This window comes from Triturus cristatus, chromosome 10, assembly GCF_964204655.1.
Source record: "Triturus cristatus chromosome 10, aTriCri1.1, whole genome shotgun sequence".
Taxonomy (NCBI): Eukaryota; Metazoa; Chordata; class Amphibia; order Caudata; family Salamandridae; genus Triturus; species Triturus cristatus.
The window spans coordinates 1,159,956,007-1,159,973,855 of record NC_140593.1 but is presented as its reverse complement, the minus strand read 5'-3'; the positions used below and the strand labels follow the sequence as shown (position 1 = coordinate 1,159,973,855).

Here is a 17,849-nt window from a genome sequence, read left to right as displayed (position 1 = left end):
GTCCTTTGAAAGAGGCCATGAGTATTCTATACAATAAATCCATATCTGTTTTTCTCCCCAAATTCACCTCCCCAGAAATCTTTGTGAATGAATCCATTGTGTAAACCATTGCAGCTGTGCTGCTTTCCATATCTGGGGTGGCTAGTCCTCCCTGACTAGTGGGCCGTTGCAGCTTGGCCAATGCCACTCTTTGCCTACCTGTTACCCATATAAGAGAAACTAACAAAGAATGAATTTCCCTAAACACTCTACATTGTATTACCATGGGCAATGTTGTTAAGATGTAAAGTAATCGGGGCAACGCCACCATTTTTGCTACAGCGATTCCTCCTGACACTGACAGCGGCAGCTTTCTCCAAAATTCTACACTTTTCTGTAACCTTCTAATCGCCACACAAATGTTACCTTCCAATAAATTAATGGGAGCTTGGTATAATCTTACCCCCAGATATTTTAGATACGTTCCCTCTCAATTAAGCCCCCTCAGATCCACAGGCTTCAGCACATCCTTCTGTAATAGGAACAAATATGATTTATTTCATTTGATGCAGAACCCTGAGGCTTGCCCAAACCGATGTAAGAGGTTCATGGTATGCGGCAAATCAACATTAGCCTCTTTGAGAAATAAAATCCTAGCTTCTGCATATAATGCTGAAAAATGTTGCACCTCCTGCGCCTCCAGACCCCTGTAAACCCCTCCTGTCCTCACCCAACTAGCAAGTGGCTCTATAGCAAATGCAAATAATAATGGCGAGAGCGGGCACTTTTGTTGAGCCCCTCTTCTCACTGCATACTGTTCCAAAACATGCCTGCCCATTATTTTACAAGCAGTAGGTGCTGCTTACAGAAGCCTAACCCATGCAATAAATTGGTCTCCCAATCCAATCTTACTGAGTACTTCATAAAGGTAATCCCAATGTAAACTATCAAATTCCTTTTCAATGTCAATTGCAGCAATCACTCCTTTTTCCTTCTCTGCAAAATCAGATCCTATGATCACCAATACCCTCCTAATATTATGAGCCGTATTCCTTCCAGGATCGTCAATACCCTCCTAATATTATTCCTTCCCGGAATGAACCCAGACTGGTATGTATGTATTAACATAGACATTATTGGAGATAGGTACATTGTCAATACTCTACTCAATATCTTGTAATCCAGATTTAGCATAGTAAGTGGGCGATAAGCCTGAACATCCTCAGAGGCCCTTTTTGGCAAACACAATATTGCTTCTGCAGTTGTATGGGGCAATCACTCACCTTACAGGCTTCCAAGTAAAGATTAACTAGTCTTGATGCCAATTCTTCCATATAGTCAAATAAAATTCCACAAGGAATCCATCCAGTCCGGGAACTATCCCTCTTGCCATATGCTTTATGGCAGCCTTTACCTCTTGAATTGATACCTTCAAACCCAGGTCTTTTTTCTCCTCCATTGTAATCTTAGGCAATTCTACTGGCTCTAAAAACTCATGAATTAATCGTGGAGGAAGCTCCAATGGCATAGCATATAAACCTGTATAGAATTTACTAAATCTCATATTGATGGATTCCTGCGTATAGACATGTGTACCCACCTCAGAATCTATTTCCAATATCTGTGTGCCCCCTATTCTTAGGGTTTGTGAGCCAGGCCTGCAAAGTACCCGCCTTGTCACGTCCCGCATGCATCCTTTTCATATAATCTCTATAATCAAAACTATGCAATTTCATTATATCTACCGCTACCTGCTCTTCCTGCTTCCTGGCATCCGTAAGCTGCTGAAGAAACCCATCATGATCTGAGTTAGGAGCACTGACCCCCACTATAGAAGTCTTGTCCAGACAAGTGCCAAAACATCACAACATACTTTCCTTCTGGATCAATTAAATCACCTGTTTTCTGAAAAGGCACACCTTGCCGAACCCATAACAAAACCCCCTTGCAAAAGCAGAGTATGCTGTGGCATACAACTGGCCCACCATATTTTTAGATATGCATGGACTTTATAGCGCTTTGTCATGTTGTTCATTTCCCGCACATTCCAACAAAAAGAATTGTACAACATGTTAGATTACTTATCTTTCCCGCTTTACATATCAGAACATTGGACTTCTTTACCTACCTACCCGAAACCATACTTCTCAACTCCAGGACAAAAAGGAACTCACTCCCCAACCAAACTAAAAAAAAAAACAGATACATCTGACCTGGGTGTGCTCCATTACAGATAGCGAGTGGCTCCCTATAGTCATTTATTCAAATTGTTCAATTCCCTCAGTGCAGGATGAGATGTTGTTTGTAATTGGTGGAATGGACAATCCTCATCCACCGTCACTCTTCCTATTCACAAAAATGAGTTAAATGTAATTAATTTATAGATAAGAATGCACAATGTCTCTTAGTGCTGTATTCTGCAATAGTCTGACTACTTATGGTATTTTTGCTACAATCTTCAAACTTGTATCATCAGCAAAAAATAGCGGTTGTCTTACCTGCAATGTACCAAATCCCATCACACCACACCACTCAAAAAAAATGAGATGTCACCAGAGAAGGCATTTGCCACAACGCCTTCAAGGAGTATAACATGAAGAGTATTTGCAAAAGATCTTTGCAACTTAAAGAGCCAGATGAGCATCTGCTTCAGAGCCCTGACCCAACTGGAAGAGAAGCCAAGTTAAAAAAAAACATCTTCGATGGGCCCATTTCAATCTATTAATTTCATTTACCAATCTCCATATTAAGCCATATAAGTAGTTTGTCAACTTCCATAGTGAGAGTAGTCAAAAGGAAGCACAGTAAATACCGGTGGGCATGATCGCCCCCATTATGTCTTAATAAAAGGCAGGTCGGAATGCGTTCTATAGGTTTTAAAACAATCTGACCATTACGCTACTGTCACTTTTGATATTTCTAGCACCCATGTAAGATTATTGTACTAAACAGTCCCTAAATATTGGTCGCTATAGCATGGACCATTCGATTAACAGAAATAGACCTTCTCCGTTTGAAATCTCGGGTTCAAAACTGTGTTGTTTCAGTTTTTGTCAAATTTACTGCCAGGGCATTGGCAGTAGCTAATGAACCTAGTGTGTTGTGGGGTTTTTCTTAGGGGACATAATCTGGGCCTGGATTGGTTATTCAAATTTCTGTTCTGGAATTAGTTATCATTGTACAGAAAGAGTTGTGTTTGATCCTGGACCCTCACAGATGTATCATCTTACTGGACCTCTTTATGAACATAGATTCCTCTTTACTCTTGCTGTGACCTTTATTTCTTGAACATTATATTTTTAGTGAAGAGTAGACTTCTGTTTAAGAGAGAGTTGTTCCTGGTCATCATGTCTATGGTTACCTGTTTCTAGCAGTACATTATGCTTGCTGAGGGTCCATATGCGTGTCTAAGTATATGGTTTGCTAAACTTATACCTTCTAAGACCTATGATTACCATGGAGAGCACTCAAGCGCTGGCTCCATGCTCAAAGATTGGCTCTGATTGCTTGTGCTGTCAATTTGCTTGGTCTCACCAACAAAGAGACTCTGCCTGGTGCACTGTTTAACAACCCTTGAGGCATCCTTGCACTGTCATAAAAACAGACAAGGCTATTTTTCAGGATGAGTCAGCCTGTGTTGGTACAAATCGTTCAGCACCAGTACCTTCTTGGATATGTAGGACAAGGAGCTGTTTAAGGGATCTCACTTGCATCCATTTTATCTGTGGCAGCAGTTCCTCAGATTTGATCCCTCCCTATTGCTCCAGATAGCTGACTCTCACACAGGAATATAAGTACTCAGCTAGAGACTTTGTGATGTCCCACAGACATTTCTGCTGCTCTATTTCACTATCTAATAACTGGTGAAATTGTGCTCATCAATGTTTTCAAGGGTTTTATATCCACCTGTATACTTTTCAGCAATACACACATTTGGTGTTGAGTGCTGGATATTTGAAGTACAAACCACACCAGTACAATCATTGGCTGCTTACATCTTTCAGTGATCTGCCTGCTCTGTGCTGATTCTATTAATGTTGTTCCTCTTTACTTAGTTGGCAATCCCCGCACTGTTATGTGTACATTGAAGCATAGTCAAAACTCCAAATTTTTTGCAATGATTTAGCTTTTGGTGCACTTTTGTGCACTTTCCATTTGTATTGTATGTTTTTTTATTTTTTTTCTTTCTTTCTTCTTATTTGCATGTCCATTGCTCTTGATCGTTTTCTTAAAAATCCAGATGATCCTCCAGGGAAGTGGCGGGACTTGATCAGATCTTCCAATATCTATCTGGATGCTATAGTTGAACATAGGCAAAAATCATGAAATCCTATGGCCTTAAATTCATGTCTTAAGCTGATGACACTAAGTTTCTTCTTATGCTTGATGACAATCTGCTGACGAACCTTCTTTTGTTGATTCCTCTCGGATGTCAACACTTGGATAAAAAACAACTGACCTCACCTTACACTTATAATACAAAGGTACTGTTAGAGGGAGGTCTCCTCTTCTTTCTGGACTTATACTTTGCAATATCTTCCCTCTCCTTCCATCTCTCTCCGCAATCTTGACTTTACTTTTGACAAAGTTCGCTGTTTTCTCTTCTAATTTAGAAGACCTCCATAGATTGTTTCTATTACACTCAGCTCCTTAACCATATTGTTTGCCTTCTCCCTTTTGAACTCTGGGATACCGTAGTGCGAGCTATTATCCTCTTTTGGCCTTATTATGGTAATTCCTCTACTGTGGGCTTCAAGAAAACACTTCCTCGCTCCAATTTGTTCAGAATGGAATGCTGTGGTATGCCTTATATCTAATCCTATAAGTCTTGCTTCTATCTCTCAGTTTCTACTTGAACTCCACTCCATTCTATTCAGTGTGCCTTGTTTAAATTTCTCTTGCTTTGCCATTGTGCCCATTACTCCTCTGACCCTCTCTGCCGCCATGCAAAAGTAGTCATTAGACTTTCACAGCTCTTTGTGCTCATCTTCTTTAAGTCTTCTCTCTACACCATGTATACCTCACTTCAAAATCTGAGGCAGCTCCTCCTTTTACATTTCACTCAAATAATGGATCCTTCTACTTCTTGAGCTTTGCAAAGAAGAACTTTCCAGATGTAATGCAATTTTTTAAAGTGCACCTATTCTCTTGTTAAGCCTGCTTCCTCTCCTTCACTGTAGTCGCTGGCACCAGGACACCATTGTGTTAGGATATTTGCATGCTCTGAAAACCCACCAATAAATCAATCAATCAATCAGGACCTCTGGGGCAATGCTGTGTGAGTGTTGGGGAATCAGTGGTGGAATGCATCTTGAATAGACAAAGTTGATATTAGTTGTAATAATATTGTTGATGCATGAGTAACTATTGGTGGTCATGAACATTCAGCTCATCCGAAGTTAAAACTCATGTAGAATTGTGAGACTTTTTTTGTTAATCTTAAAATGAGTTAGTTCTCTATTGTCCTTTATGTGATTCTTGTTACTTCAGGTTTTTTGTGTCATTGTTTTGGGAATTTGTAAAATGGAGAGGTGTGTGGAGGTTGGCTGAAGAAATATAATCCGGGCCTGGGTTGTTTATTAAAACTTTTGTTCTGGACCTGTGGCTTCCATGCCTTGGGCAGTTGAGCCTGTACCCCCTTTAATGTAGTATTTCATTCAATTCAGTTCAAAAGGCACTTTGTTTGATTTAACAAAGTAAATCATAAAAGTACATAAAAACAAACTTTTCAATAAAATCACCTAAAACTATTTACAAATTGGAGATGCAATGAGGCAGGCCTCACTTGCATAAACTTCATTGATAAGAGAAGGGGACGTATGTACTTATGATGTAAATTAGCAAATGGTTTGATGGTTTATGCCAGCCCGCTATGAGCTGAGGGAACACATTTAGACAAAAATAAGACAGAAGTCGTCTATGCAAAACTGGCATATTGAGTGTCAAACACATATCTATTTTATATGAGGATTTTATCACGGCATAATCAGTACACAAATTTTAGACAACGTGTGTTCAACCCTTTTTTCATGCACATTGGCAAGAAATGCTTCCTTGACCCATTAGACATCTACTTTGGTAATTTGCTCTGATCCAGAGAAAAGTTTGGGTCTACCAAGGTTGCACAAAGGCCTATTGCAGCCAGAGATACGATAGCTATAATCCATTAATTTATCAATTTATTTTCAGCAACTTGGATGAGGTGACAAGGCTTATGAAACATATTATACGATCTCTTCTTTAAAAAAAAGATTCCTGTTTATTCCTGATCCATCCTTCATTTGTGGAACACTAAAGACGTGTGGAACACTTTTCAACCCCAATGGAGTTAAATAACATGGAGTTAAATAGCAACACACATACCTCAGCATAACAATAACATTTAAAAAAAGGCTTTATCCTAAGAAAATGCATTGCCAATTCTTGGTCTAGACCTGCTATGTACAGACTAGAGAGTAGTGCAGCAAGTACACTGTACTGCCATACTCGTCTATACTGCCAACTGGTTCACTTGTTATTGGTGTGTAGAATCCTAGTTTACTGTTCATGTTTATGTATGCCATTTTCCACAACATGCTCAGCCAGTGAAATGTTACTGTGATGATGTATTACGGAGTGTTGGGAGTCTGTGAAGAAAAGCCACTGTTGAGAATGGGCTGAGCAGAATGCAGGCTGGTCCTGGTGGGGCTAGTTCAGGACCTGTAGTGGACTTATCTATCTGATCTACATATCCTGTAACCAACTTCAGTAAATCATCCTGAAATACATCAACCAGTCTGGACTTGATTACTACATGGAGCCAGGTATCAGAGTACATTTTAATTATTAGAATAATAGGCAGCCTATGGGCACCCAATTGGAGTAACTTCTGGTCCAATACAGTTTGACCTACTCAATGAAATGCAGAATTAAGGTTCATCAATGCACAGTAACACAAAAAGGAATTCAGTTTCATGGCTCGCTTAGCCAATAAAATGAGTATAGCATTAAAGGGTATAACGTATTTTCCTTTCACAATTCTGTCTTGGTCAGTAGAATCATTTCAACTGAGTCTCCTACTGAAATACTTCTAGTGCAAAATGGGATGGTATCAAACTTCCAGCTGTACATGTTTCCAGATAAAATATGTTTTCTGTGAGATCAGCTGCATGAAGTGTTAGCGAAAAGCTTTCCCCAAATTGGAACCATTTAGTGAGACTGCACACTGCTCTGATGCCTGGAATCTATTCAGGCTTACCTGTGATCAGGTACTCAGTATTGAAGGCAGGCATCTGAATGGTACAGATTTGACTGTCTGTTTTGAATTGCATGTTGCGGATCTCTTCACCACCTTTGAATATCTGTCAGAGGACATTAAAAATTATTCAGGATTTCCACTTAAATTTCTTAGTGTCTTCATCTCTCCCTTGATTGGCTCTACAAAGTAAAGCATAAACACAACCAACAGTGCCAGGCAAATCTGCTTAGGAGTCAGAATAGACTGTGGGACAGTAAATCGGTAATAAATACTGCATATTTTATAGCCTTCGTTTAGAGTTAAATTCCCTTAATATCACACAGTCTGATACATCTGAGCTCAAGCTAGCTGTAGCAGAGATATAGTAAAGAACATTATACAACCTGATCCGTGAACAACTCCACCACCTTAGGTAGTAACAAGATTTCAAAATATCCCCAATCACTCTCAAAGAGACCAGTATTCTTTAGTTGGGATATACCTCAAGACTGAGAATTACTATTACTGAGACCATAGCTTTACTGCAATGGGCAGTGGTACATAAACATTTAGGTTTTCTGTGACACTCCTTTCCGAATAATTTGAAAAAACATAATTTATGATTTTTAAAAAAATACAATTTTTGATATGCCATAAAATGTTTCATATTTGTGATCAAATCATATCAAAATAAGCACTTGCATTAAATAATATTGCAAAGTAATTTATTTATCTATTTATTCCATTTATTTTAACCATTTATTGTTAAAAAAAAATCCCCTCCCTGGTACGCGAATTGCACCTCCTGGTTTGAGTGATAGGCCTCAGTAATGGTAAGTCTCAGTCATGGTAGATCCCAGAAATGGAGTTTCTGAAATGGGGGTACACCCGATAGGGTTGGCCCATTAGTGTAGGATAGTCATCAGGGCACTCTCTACCCTGTCTTGCTAGCTGGAATAGCCAATCACTGCAGTTTTGGTTACTTCCTTAACCTAAAATATAGCTGGGGATGCAGTGCCGAGAGTCTCAAAGTTCCTCATTGTGATGCAATACTGAGTGCAGCACTCTACTGGTCCACGTTCCAATAAATAAACAATACTATAATTTATAGGAATATTCCGGTAGCACAAATTTATGGCGTTCACTTTCTTCCCTAACTTTACCTCCTTCCAATGTCTGATGGCAAATTTTATTGCCAAAATTCATTACCTCCAAGATATCAACTTTACAACGTATTAGCAGGTCCTGGTGGTTCGGGATCCCACCTCTGGAGTGATCTACTGGTGGAGGTTTGGTGCAGTTTTGAAACTTCCCTTTTATTGCTGTCAAAGGAACAGAGAAAGTCAGCAGCAAATGGCAATGACAGGCAATTCATTGAAGACCTCACTAAAATGAATGTGCAAATCAATACTAGGAAATGAAGCAAGGTCTGATGTTATATCATCTATATCAGATCCCCTCAGTAACTGTTTCAGGCAATGAGTTACCCTTTAGCAGTTAAGCATGAGAGACAAAGGCTTTAAAATGGAAACATGCTCTTGTGACTAAAATAGGCCATGGAAAAGCATTATTTCTATGCTCTTGAAATGTCAAAGGTTTAGTTGTGTTGTGTCCTGTCTATGTCAGTGCTTGACACAACAACAGCTGAAGACAGGGATGCTGCTTTGTATACCGGCAGCCTAGTTTAGTTTCCTAGCCCTGTGAGCTTAGCTGGTACTCACAGAAGACTCCAAGGAATACACACCTTTGCCATTGATGGCGCCTTCTCTGTGAAGCATGTAGTAAAGAAACAAGGGGACCCCGATATGTGAACCTGGGTTAGATAAATATTTTAGAAAACAGTGGTTCGAAAACAGCTCAAGAGGGTCCATGGTAAGTAGTCTGCGTAAAGGGGACAAGGTACCACAGTCGTGATTTATAATTAATATCCCAGGAAGTGATAAGTAATCTGCATACGGACATATGAATCAAATTAATGTATGTTATTTATTTTATAAGGAATATTAAAAAAACAGGTAATTGGCACGAACAGTTGGAAGTGGTTCAGAAGAAGCAGGACACGCAGCTCCGCTCTCCGTCATCAGGCACATTCATGCAGCCCTGATCGAGCAAACTAACCGGCCTAGCGGTTCGCTTCAATTAGTAAGACACGCAGCCCATCGCCTTCAGGCTCATTCACTGAAGTCCCGATATAGCAAATACCGGCCCTGTTGTTTCATTAAGACTAGCGGCTCAGCGCTTCTCGAAATAACTGGACACGCAGCACCTTCCCCGTAGGCACGTTATATGAATTCCGAACTCAGCGTCCTCAGCCCCGACCAGCTGCTACATGGTGCGCTATTTAAAGATCGCCATACCAAGCGGACCTAGCTTGCATGGATCCCCCTTAATTGATTCATTCAGCCCCTTCATACGAGCTCTCTCTAAGCTGAGTACTTGGATTCAGCTGTAGCCTCCTGCTGCGTTTTTACTTCATTTTTTGGAAACTGTCCGGCTCTACCCAGCCTTCTATTCAGCTTGCTCACTATTTCTATCTCCTGAAGATGATCTCGAGTAACTGAGGTCAAAACGCCGTTGGCCCCCCTACAACAAGAACTCCTTACACTCTGTAGTAAATTATTGAGGAGTTCTCATAGATGTTGTCAATGTGATGTTTATGTTTTAAAGTCACCCTCACTTTTTCACCTCACGCTCTTTGTCACGTACTTATGTGAGCACCTGTTTTTGAATATTCCTTATAAAATAAATAACATACATTAATATGATTCATATGTCCCTGTGCAGATTACGTATCTCTCCCTGAGATATTAATTATCAATCACGACTGTGGTACCTTGTCCCATTTAAGGAGACTACTTACCTTGGACCCTCTTGGGCCGTTTCCGAATCACTGTTTTCTAAAATATCCTTTGTGAAGCAAACTCCAGAGGAAATGGGCCACAAGAACTTACTATCAACTGGTCTAGGGATAGACAGGGTGTGAGTGGCTCATGACTCCATACATCTGGCTGCTGTTCTTGCTGAGTCAAGTCCTGGTCAGTGAAATATGAAGATGAACATGAAATCAACATACACTTTTGAGAAACTCACCGACGCTTGAATGACAGAAGTCTGCCTGCAAGTGTATCAAATAACAACTGCAGGCATCTGTGGCAGAAGGGGCCAGGAGGAAGAGTAGCGCTGCTGCAAGCAACACCCACATCTTGCTACTTATGGTCTCTCTGTAGTTCGGGTCTGGAAAAGTACTAATTCTGTAGAAGACTCTATAAAGAAACAGAAACAATACATTTTAAAGGATGGTGGCAATGTCTTGATTCTGCCTTTGTGAGGAAAGGGAATTGCTTAGAGATTGGTCATGCAATTCTAACAGACATTACACTCACACACTCATTAAACCACGCTCCAAGTTACCAAGGACATGTTTGTAAGTAGAGAAAATGTTAATTCCTCATCAAAGAAATTCCTCATCAAGGAAAGACACAACTCACCTCTTCTATGCCTTCATCTTGTTAAGCACTCCACTTAACATACTCAAAAACATGTGCATTTGATACTCAACAATTCTCCAAACTCCTCAACAAATCCCTCATGCTCTAATACCAAAACATACTGTATTACATTTTTGACTTAGCTGAATTTCTCTATTTCTCTGCATACACATCCACACTCATGTCTTCCACCTGAAATGCAGGTCTTCTGGTCTTACCAATCACACAGGAGCCGTGCCAGCATTTTCTCATTTCAATTTATCCCACTTACCATATCTATACCTGCACCAAGCTGCTTAATATCAAATGAAATAATGGCAACTTAACTTTATATATCCTGCTGATTGCAGCAGCCCACTAACTGCTTTCTGTTCTGTAACCCGACAGATTGGGCCTCCACAAATCAGCACCCCTGACCATCAAAAAAGTATATGGAACAATGGGAGGGCATATCGGCGGTGAAAGAACTCTCAGAAGTAAGTGGGCCTAAATGGCAGTATTGCACCACACACTGGCATATTGGACGGAGCATCTTCTTTTCTCACTCCCCAGTGACCCTGGAGATAGAGTGTGGGGGATGTTTTCCTCTTGCCTACTAATCCTTTTGAGTTTATTTAGCCAAGTATGAGATAAGGGGTTTCATCCTTTTGGGCTGAGAATGCAACAGAAAAAGGATGGAAAATTGATTGACAGGGAAAAAAGAAGCTCCTTCCTAATATACAAACTTTTAACAAATCATAGTGCCATCTTCTGTGGATTCCTAACTTTCAGCTTGATTCGAATTTACATCAGTGAAGAATGCAGATCATGTGTTTGATGCTATTGGTATATAGCCACACAGTATGTCCACATTGTACAACCTACACAATCAAATGAGTGCTATTGGTAGATTAAGGGAAAGGTTTAGGTAGGAGAGACAAAAGAGGCACTGAACTCCAGCACATTGATGTGTCAACTCTCCAGGGCAATGCGGTCTGCAAGATGTAGTAGGTGTTTCTATAGATATATTTTTGTAATTTGAAGTGGAAAATGGGAATCTTGAAACTCAAGTTTCTTCAATAAGCATTCACCGTTTAAGATTAGGTACAGTTTATACTAGCCTTTCGTGCCACTTGTGCATACATTCATGACTTAGGAATGCTTCCTGTTTCATCACAATTAACTTTAAGTAATAAACAATAATCCGACAAGTTAAATGTTTAAATTGTACAAAGCTTGTTTTCACAACACAACTTGACTACTTCTTAATATTCCCATTGTCCTTCCAATGAGAACCAACATTTCTGTACAAAGGAAAACCCAGATTTGCACTGCATGGTTCTGGCCGCAGCAGCACAATATCAAGATTGACCAGCCAAGACACCATGGGCCACGAGGAAAGTTATAACCAAAAAAGCAAGAAGACTACTGCATCCCCAAACTATGTTGGAGTTCATGGCCTGCTCGGAAATATAATTCATCATTAAGGTGCTCTCACATAGTGCATTTGCCAGGCTTGCCAAAATTTACATGGTAAGTCATGTCTCGAAACTTACATCTTGGTAGCACTGATGTCAGCAGACCCAGTTCAAGAGATGAATACAACAATATCTTGTGAAAGTGACATATTCTTGGATGTTTTCTACACAACCATTGCTACCTCCATATTGCCTCTTTCAACCCCTGAGAACTGTTTAGCATCCATTGTAAGTTGAGCCAATCAAACTAAGTGGTGTGTTAAATACAAGCTTGCATTCAGGTTTTGGTCAAGTTAATAGTAGTTTGATTGCTCCTGTTACAGTTATTTTTATTGTTTTACCATGATTCAGCCTCAAATGACTAATAAATGTTGCTTAAAAAAAATAAACTGCTGCATCATTGGATCAAAGGTCAGGTGATCACTTTCTATGATGTCATGTGGTCATGCTTTGTTGTTTCTGCTATTTCAAGATTTGAGTGGAATGCTGGGACTATGTAATGTATTCTCAAATATAGTTGCTGAGGTCTGTACTCCCATACAACCTCTTGTACCCAATATTGTAACACCAGTCCAGCTATTCAGTGAACTGAGGAAGACTGCTTTTAAAGGTTGTTTCTGTAGTTCTTGTTAGACACCTGTTCTGTATTGTATTTATTTAGGTATATAATCAATAAAAAATCATTACACAAAAGTACATTCCTTAATTTACATTATTAATCTGGTCTTGAATACTTGTCAAGTCTTTAAAAAAAATAAAAAAGGTGGTAAATACTTTTTTTGATCTTTGGCATTTGTAAAGGTCTTCCAAGTACGTTTTCCTTTGTTCTTAATATAGTCCCCTTATTTTAAAGTGCAAGAGCTTTATTCGATTGACTATTGCCTAATATTGTCCTAAAACGATAAAATCTTACAATTCCATATTAAAATATGATTAAAAAAAACTAGCTGGAGTCATCCGTTAAAATGTGAGGTGTTATTATATTGAAATATGTTTCAGTTCATTTTTATACCTTCTTGTTTCCCTGGGGTTTTTTGGTGCACTGGCTTTATTTTTTTTTGGGGAGCCCATTCCAATACTTGGTTTAAGTGGATCTTCAGTTATATTGTCGCGGTAAGTTTTTGTTCTTCTCTTGTACGTTACATGGACCATGAGTTAAGGTGCTGATGCTTTGTGCCAATTTATTGCTTTACTGTAATGCTTACCATTAGTGATTCATTTCTTAAAGTACAGGTGACTTATATTGATTGTTTTATTGCATTCATGTTTAATATTGCAAATTTTATTCCCCAACGTATAAGTGGTATGAACGTGCTGCCAAGCCAAAATGTAACCGCTTACCTGCATGTATGGATTTCTAGCTCTCTAAGGCTTCCTTTCAGCTTTTATTTCCTTCCTTTCAGATACCTCGGGCAAACTCAAAAAATTTGAGCCATACTTTCTTCCTTGTATTTACATAGGCGGCATTCCTTATTCGACGTCTGTTCCTTCCAGGATGGCCTTAGATCTTTTGTCTCCCATTTTCCAAAAAAGTACTGCATGAACTGATGTTTTATTTTTAATGAAAAGTGTGCTGCAAGGCATTTCTGGGGCTGTAATTTTTTGTAGGAATTAATCACTGTCCAGGCGTGTCTTCTGAGTGCCAGGTTGGTCTTATCTGTTAAATATGATAGGTGCTTATGTGTTGCTTTTATTGCCTCTTAAAAGGCCGGTTTCACAATACTTGCACTCCAGACTTCTTGTAATCCCAGCTCCTCTATAGCCTGTTTTAAATGTAGCCCCCAGGAATCTTTTTTTCTTTTTCTTTATTTGCTCCTCTATTTCCTGCCAGCACATGTAGTTGATTGTCCCTCTTTCAGACGAGCGAAGTCTCCAACATAGTTCTATAAAGGCTCCTTTGCATTGATATTTTTGATTCAACAATACAAGCTCTAGGCGCACATGTGCTGGGGATGCTGATTTCGTTAAACCAAACACGGATTTGTAAACTCTTGTTTGGATTTTATTTAAAATTCCTTCATCACGTCCTTTCACCGTTTTCATTCCATAGGTCACTGTTGGCACTCATCAAAGTTAACAGATGTCTGAATGAGGGACAGCATAGTTTCATTCTTAGAATTTTGAAGCCGTAGTTGAAAGATTTCGCTTTTGTCTGCATCGCCTCTGTTGGAAGGCGAAGTCCCAGTCCCGCACCACTGTCACCAAATGCGAGACCTGGGACTCCCCACTCACCGTTAGGCCAAGTAAGGACACCGTTTGAGATAGCCCTGCTCACCCCCTTAGTAGCTTGGCACGAGCAACCAGGCCTATATCCAAGGTAAGAGTGTACAGTATGTGCAACCACACCCACAGCAACCCACTGGTGACACCACAAATGGACTCCACGCGATTTTGATAAAAAGAGTATAAACTTTATATAAAAAGATATACGATCAGACCACACGGCACAAAAGCCAACATATAATAAAGGGTAATATTCATTCCGGCTGGCTGGTAGGTTCAAATCCCAACCACTGCTTTCAAAATGCTATGCTGGTCGCAATGCTAGAATCACACATATTGCAATGGACAAACAATAGTGCGCTGCGTAACAATACAATCCTGTGCTGGGCAAAGGAAAAATAATACAGTGCGTAATGATACACCCGGTACCTTGCATTGGGAGAAATAATGCAATGCGTACCGCTACAATCATGTACTGCGCAATGAAGGAATAATACAATGCATCACACCTCAATCACGTACTGTGCAATGAAGAAATAATGCAATGCGCACCGCTACAATGATGTACTTTGCAATTAAGGAATAATGCAATGCGTAGCTACAATCAGGTACTTTGCAATGAAGAAATAATGCAATGCGGGCCGCTACAATCCTGTACTTTGCAAGGGAGAAATAATGCAATGCGTAGCACTACAATCATGTACTTCGTTATGCAGAAATAATGTCAGGCATCCTAAGACAGTCCGGCAGTTCGTTAGCAGCAATATTGGCAACGTATTACGACAGTCCCCCACCCATATTAACAATGACATCACTCTGGCCCCAGTACTGCCACTCCTTTGGTCAGTACGGGCCCCAATCAGAGCCGAAGCAAAGGCTCACGTCGCCAGAAGGACTGAGAGGCCGAGAGAGTGTCCCTCCGAGCCCGCACCCCACCCAGGCAGTGATCCACGTTACCTCGCGCGACCCCACTCTCCTCTCCTTCAGCAAACTGGGCCTTCCTTGTGGAACTTCCTCAATGGGCTTCAGCGGCTCGGCCTGGCAGCTCAGCTCCTCCGGGGCTGACAGTCTGGGCCGCAACTGTTAGGAAGGTCTCAGATGGCCGCAGGGCGGGGAACAACCTTTACAACGCAACTATTACAACGCACTACACTTACAACGCATTTTTTACAACGCAACATCCACTACAACGCATTCCAAAACATCGCATGACACTACAACGCATTTTTAAAAACTACCTTTACAACGCATTCCATTACATCGCATACTACCTTTACAACGCATACCATTACAACGCATAATATTACATTAAAACCCCTACACTATCCAACACTTACCCTACTGTTGCACCCCCTGGAGTTAGAATAGTAATTTTTACCCCTACACTATCCAACACTTACCCTACTGTTGCACCCCCTGGAGTTAGAATAGTAATTTTTACCCCTATACTATCCAACACTTACCCTACTGTTGCACCCCCTGGAGTTAGAATAGTAATTTTTACCCCTATACTATCCAACACTTACCCTACTGTTGCACCCCCTGGAGTTAGAATAGTAATTTTTACCCCTACACTATCCAACACTTACCCTAATATTGCACCCCCTGGAGTTAGAATAGTAATTTTTACCCCATACTATCCAACACTTACCCTACTGTTGCACCCCCTGGAGTTAGAATAGTAATTTTTACCCCCATACTATCCAACACTTACCCTACTGTTGCACCCCCTGGAGTTAGAATAGTAATTTTTACCCCTATACTATCCAACACTTACCCCACTGTTGCACCTCCTGGAGTTAGAATAGTAATTTTTACCCCTATACTATCCAACACTTACCCTACTGTTGCACCCCTTGGAGTAAGAATATTAATTTTTACCCCTATACTATCCAACACTTACCCTACTGTTGCACCCCCTGGAGTAAGAATAGTAATTTTTACCCCTATACTATCCAATACTTACCTTAAATGCAATTTAATATTATGCGTTGTAATGGTATGCGTTGTAAAGGTAGTATGCGATGTGTTGGAATGCGTTGTAAAGGTAGTTTTTAAAAATGCGTTGTAGTGTCATGCGATGTAATGGAATGCGTTGTAGTGGATGTTGCGTTGTAAAAAATGCGTTGTAAGTGCATGCGTTGTAAAAGTGTGCGTTGTAACGACATACATCCCGCAGGGCACATGTACCCCATGCCTCTGAGATTACGTTACTCCGGGTGCACGTTCACCACAGCACCCTCTGGGTCTCCTCTGACACAAAGCCACATACACAAAGCTGATGGGACTTAATGTCGAGTCCGAGTGCACGTTTACCAGGCACTCCTTCCTGCAGTCTCAGTTGGCACCAAGACACACACACCGCGCTGCAGAGACTCACTTTCTTCCGGGTCACATGATGATCAGCCGATCACCTCCACAGTCCCAGGTTGCACCAAAGCATGCACACTGCTTCACTGAGACTTACTCCAACTCCGGTGCCCCGATATCCAGGCGCTCTTCACCAACGCCTTCGGCTGCACCACGACACGCTCACCGTGTCTGAGCCTCGCTTCTCCTCCGGTGCACTCCATGACCAGATGCTCTTCACCAGCGCCTCCGGTGCACCCCGACACGCACCCTGCGCATCCCAGACTCACTCCACATCCGATACACACGTTGACCAGGCGCTCCTCACCAACACCTTCTGTGCACCATGATACGCACCCAGCGCGTCCGAGACTCCAGTCACCTCCGATGCACACGCGGACCAGGGGCTCCTCACCAGCACCTGCGGTGCACCACGACATGCACCCTGCACATCCGAGACTCACTTCACCTTCTATGCACACGTTGACCAGACACTCTTCACCAACGCCTCCTGCGCACCACGACATGCACCCAGCGCGTCCATGTCTCACTTCTCCTCCGTGTCCAAGATCACAGGGCAAACCTTCTGAGTGTCTCAATCTGCCACAACACGCATCCACCACGTCACTTGAAACTTCTACAGGAACTTTTATGTTCCTGTGTTTCCAAACAGGGAGCCAGCTCACCTCGGGGCCTTGGGGTAACAAGAAACAGCACACAGCACAGTCTTCTTCAAGCAGGGGGAACCAGCGCACGAAGCACAGTCCCAACAGCCTCTTCTTTGGTTTAAACAGCAAACTGCAGACCAGCCCCAGATCAAGAAGCAAGGGTCGGTCCTTCCCAGCAGTCTCTTCAGTTGTTCCTTCCTTAGCAGAGGTTCCTCTTGACCACAAAATGGGTCCAAGCCTTTTGAGTCTCAATCTATTCCTATTCCAACGTTCAGGGGTCTCAGCTCTTATAGTTATACCCCTAAATATCTTTGAATTCGTTGTGCTCAGGGGTCCCTGACCCCTGCCTAAATCAGTTATGGGTGTCTCCCTCCCAGTGTCACCTTTCTCCCTTTGATACTGGGGGTCTGGATCCTTAATCACTCAGCAGGAGATGGGTCAATTGTTTTATAGCCGCAACCCAGGCCTC

The 17,849-nt window shown here is 41.3% G+C and overlaps 1 protein-coding gene across 5 annotated transcripts in view; it reads right to left on the bottom strand.

Moving 5' to 3' along the window:
• LOC146796821 (metalloproteinase inhibitor 4-like) overlaps positions 1–17,849 on the bottom strand; it is a 334,973-nt gene that overhangs the window by 49,451 nt on the left and 267,673 nt on the right. For all 5 annotated transcript variants that reach the window (XM_085629555.1, XM_085629552.1, XM_085629554.1 and 2 more), the window contains 3 exons: positions 10,286–10,458; positions 8,405–8,517; positions 7,217–7,319 (listed from right to left, as the gene is read on the bottom strand). In XM_085629555.1, coding sequence (XP_085485681.1) covers positions 7,217–7,319; positions 8,405–8,517; positions 10,286–10,397 — 328 coding nt within the window. In that variant the 5' untranslated portion in view covers positions 10,398–10,458. The remainder of the gene's footprint in view (positions 1–7,216; positions 7,320–8,404; positions 8,518–10,285; positions 10,459–17,849) is intronic.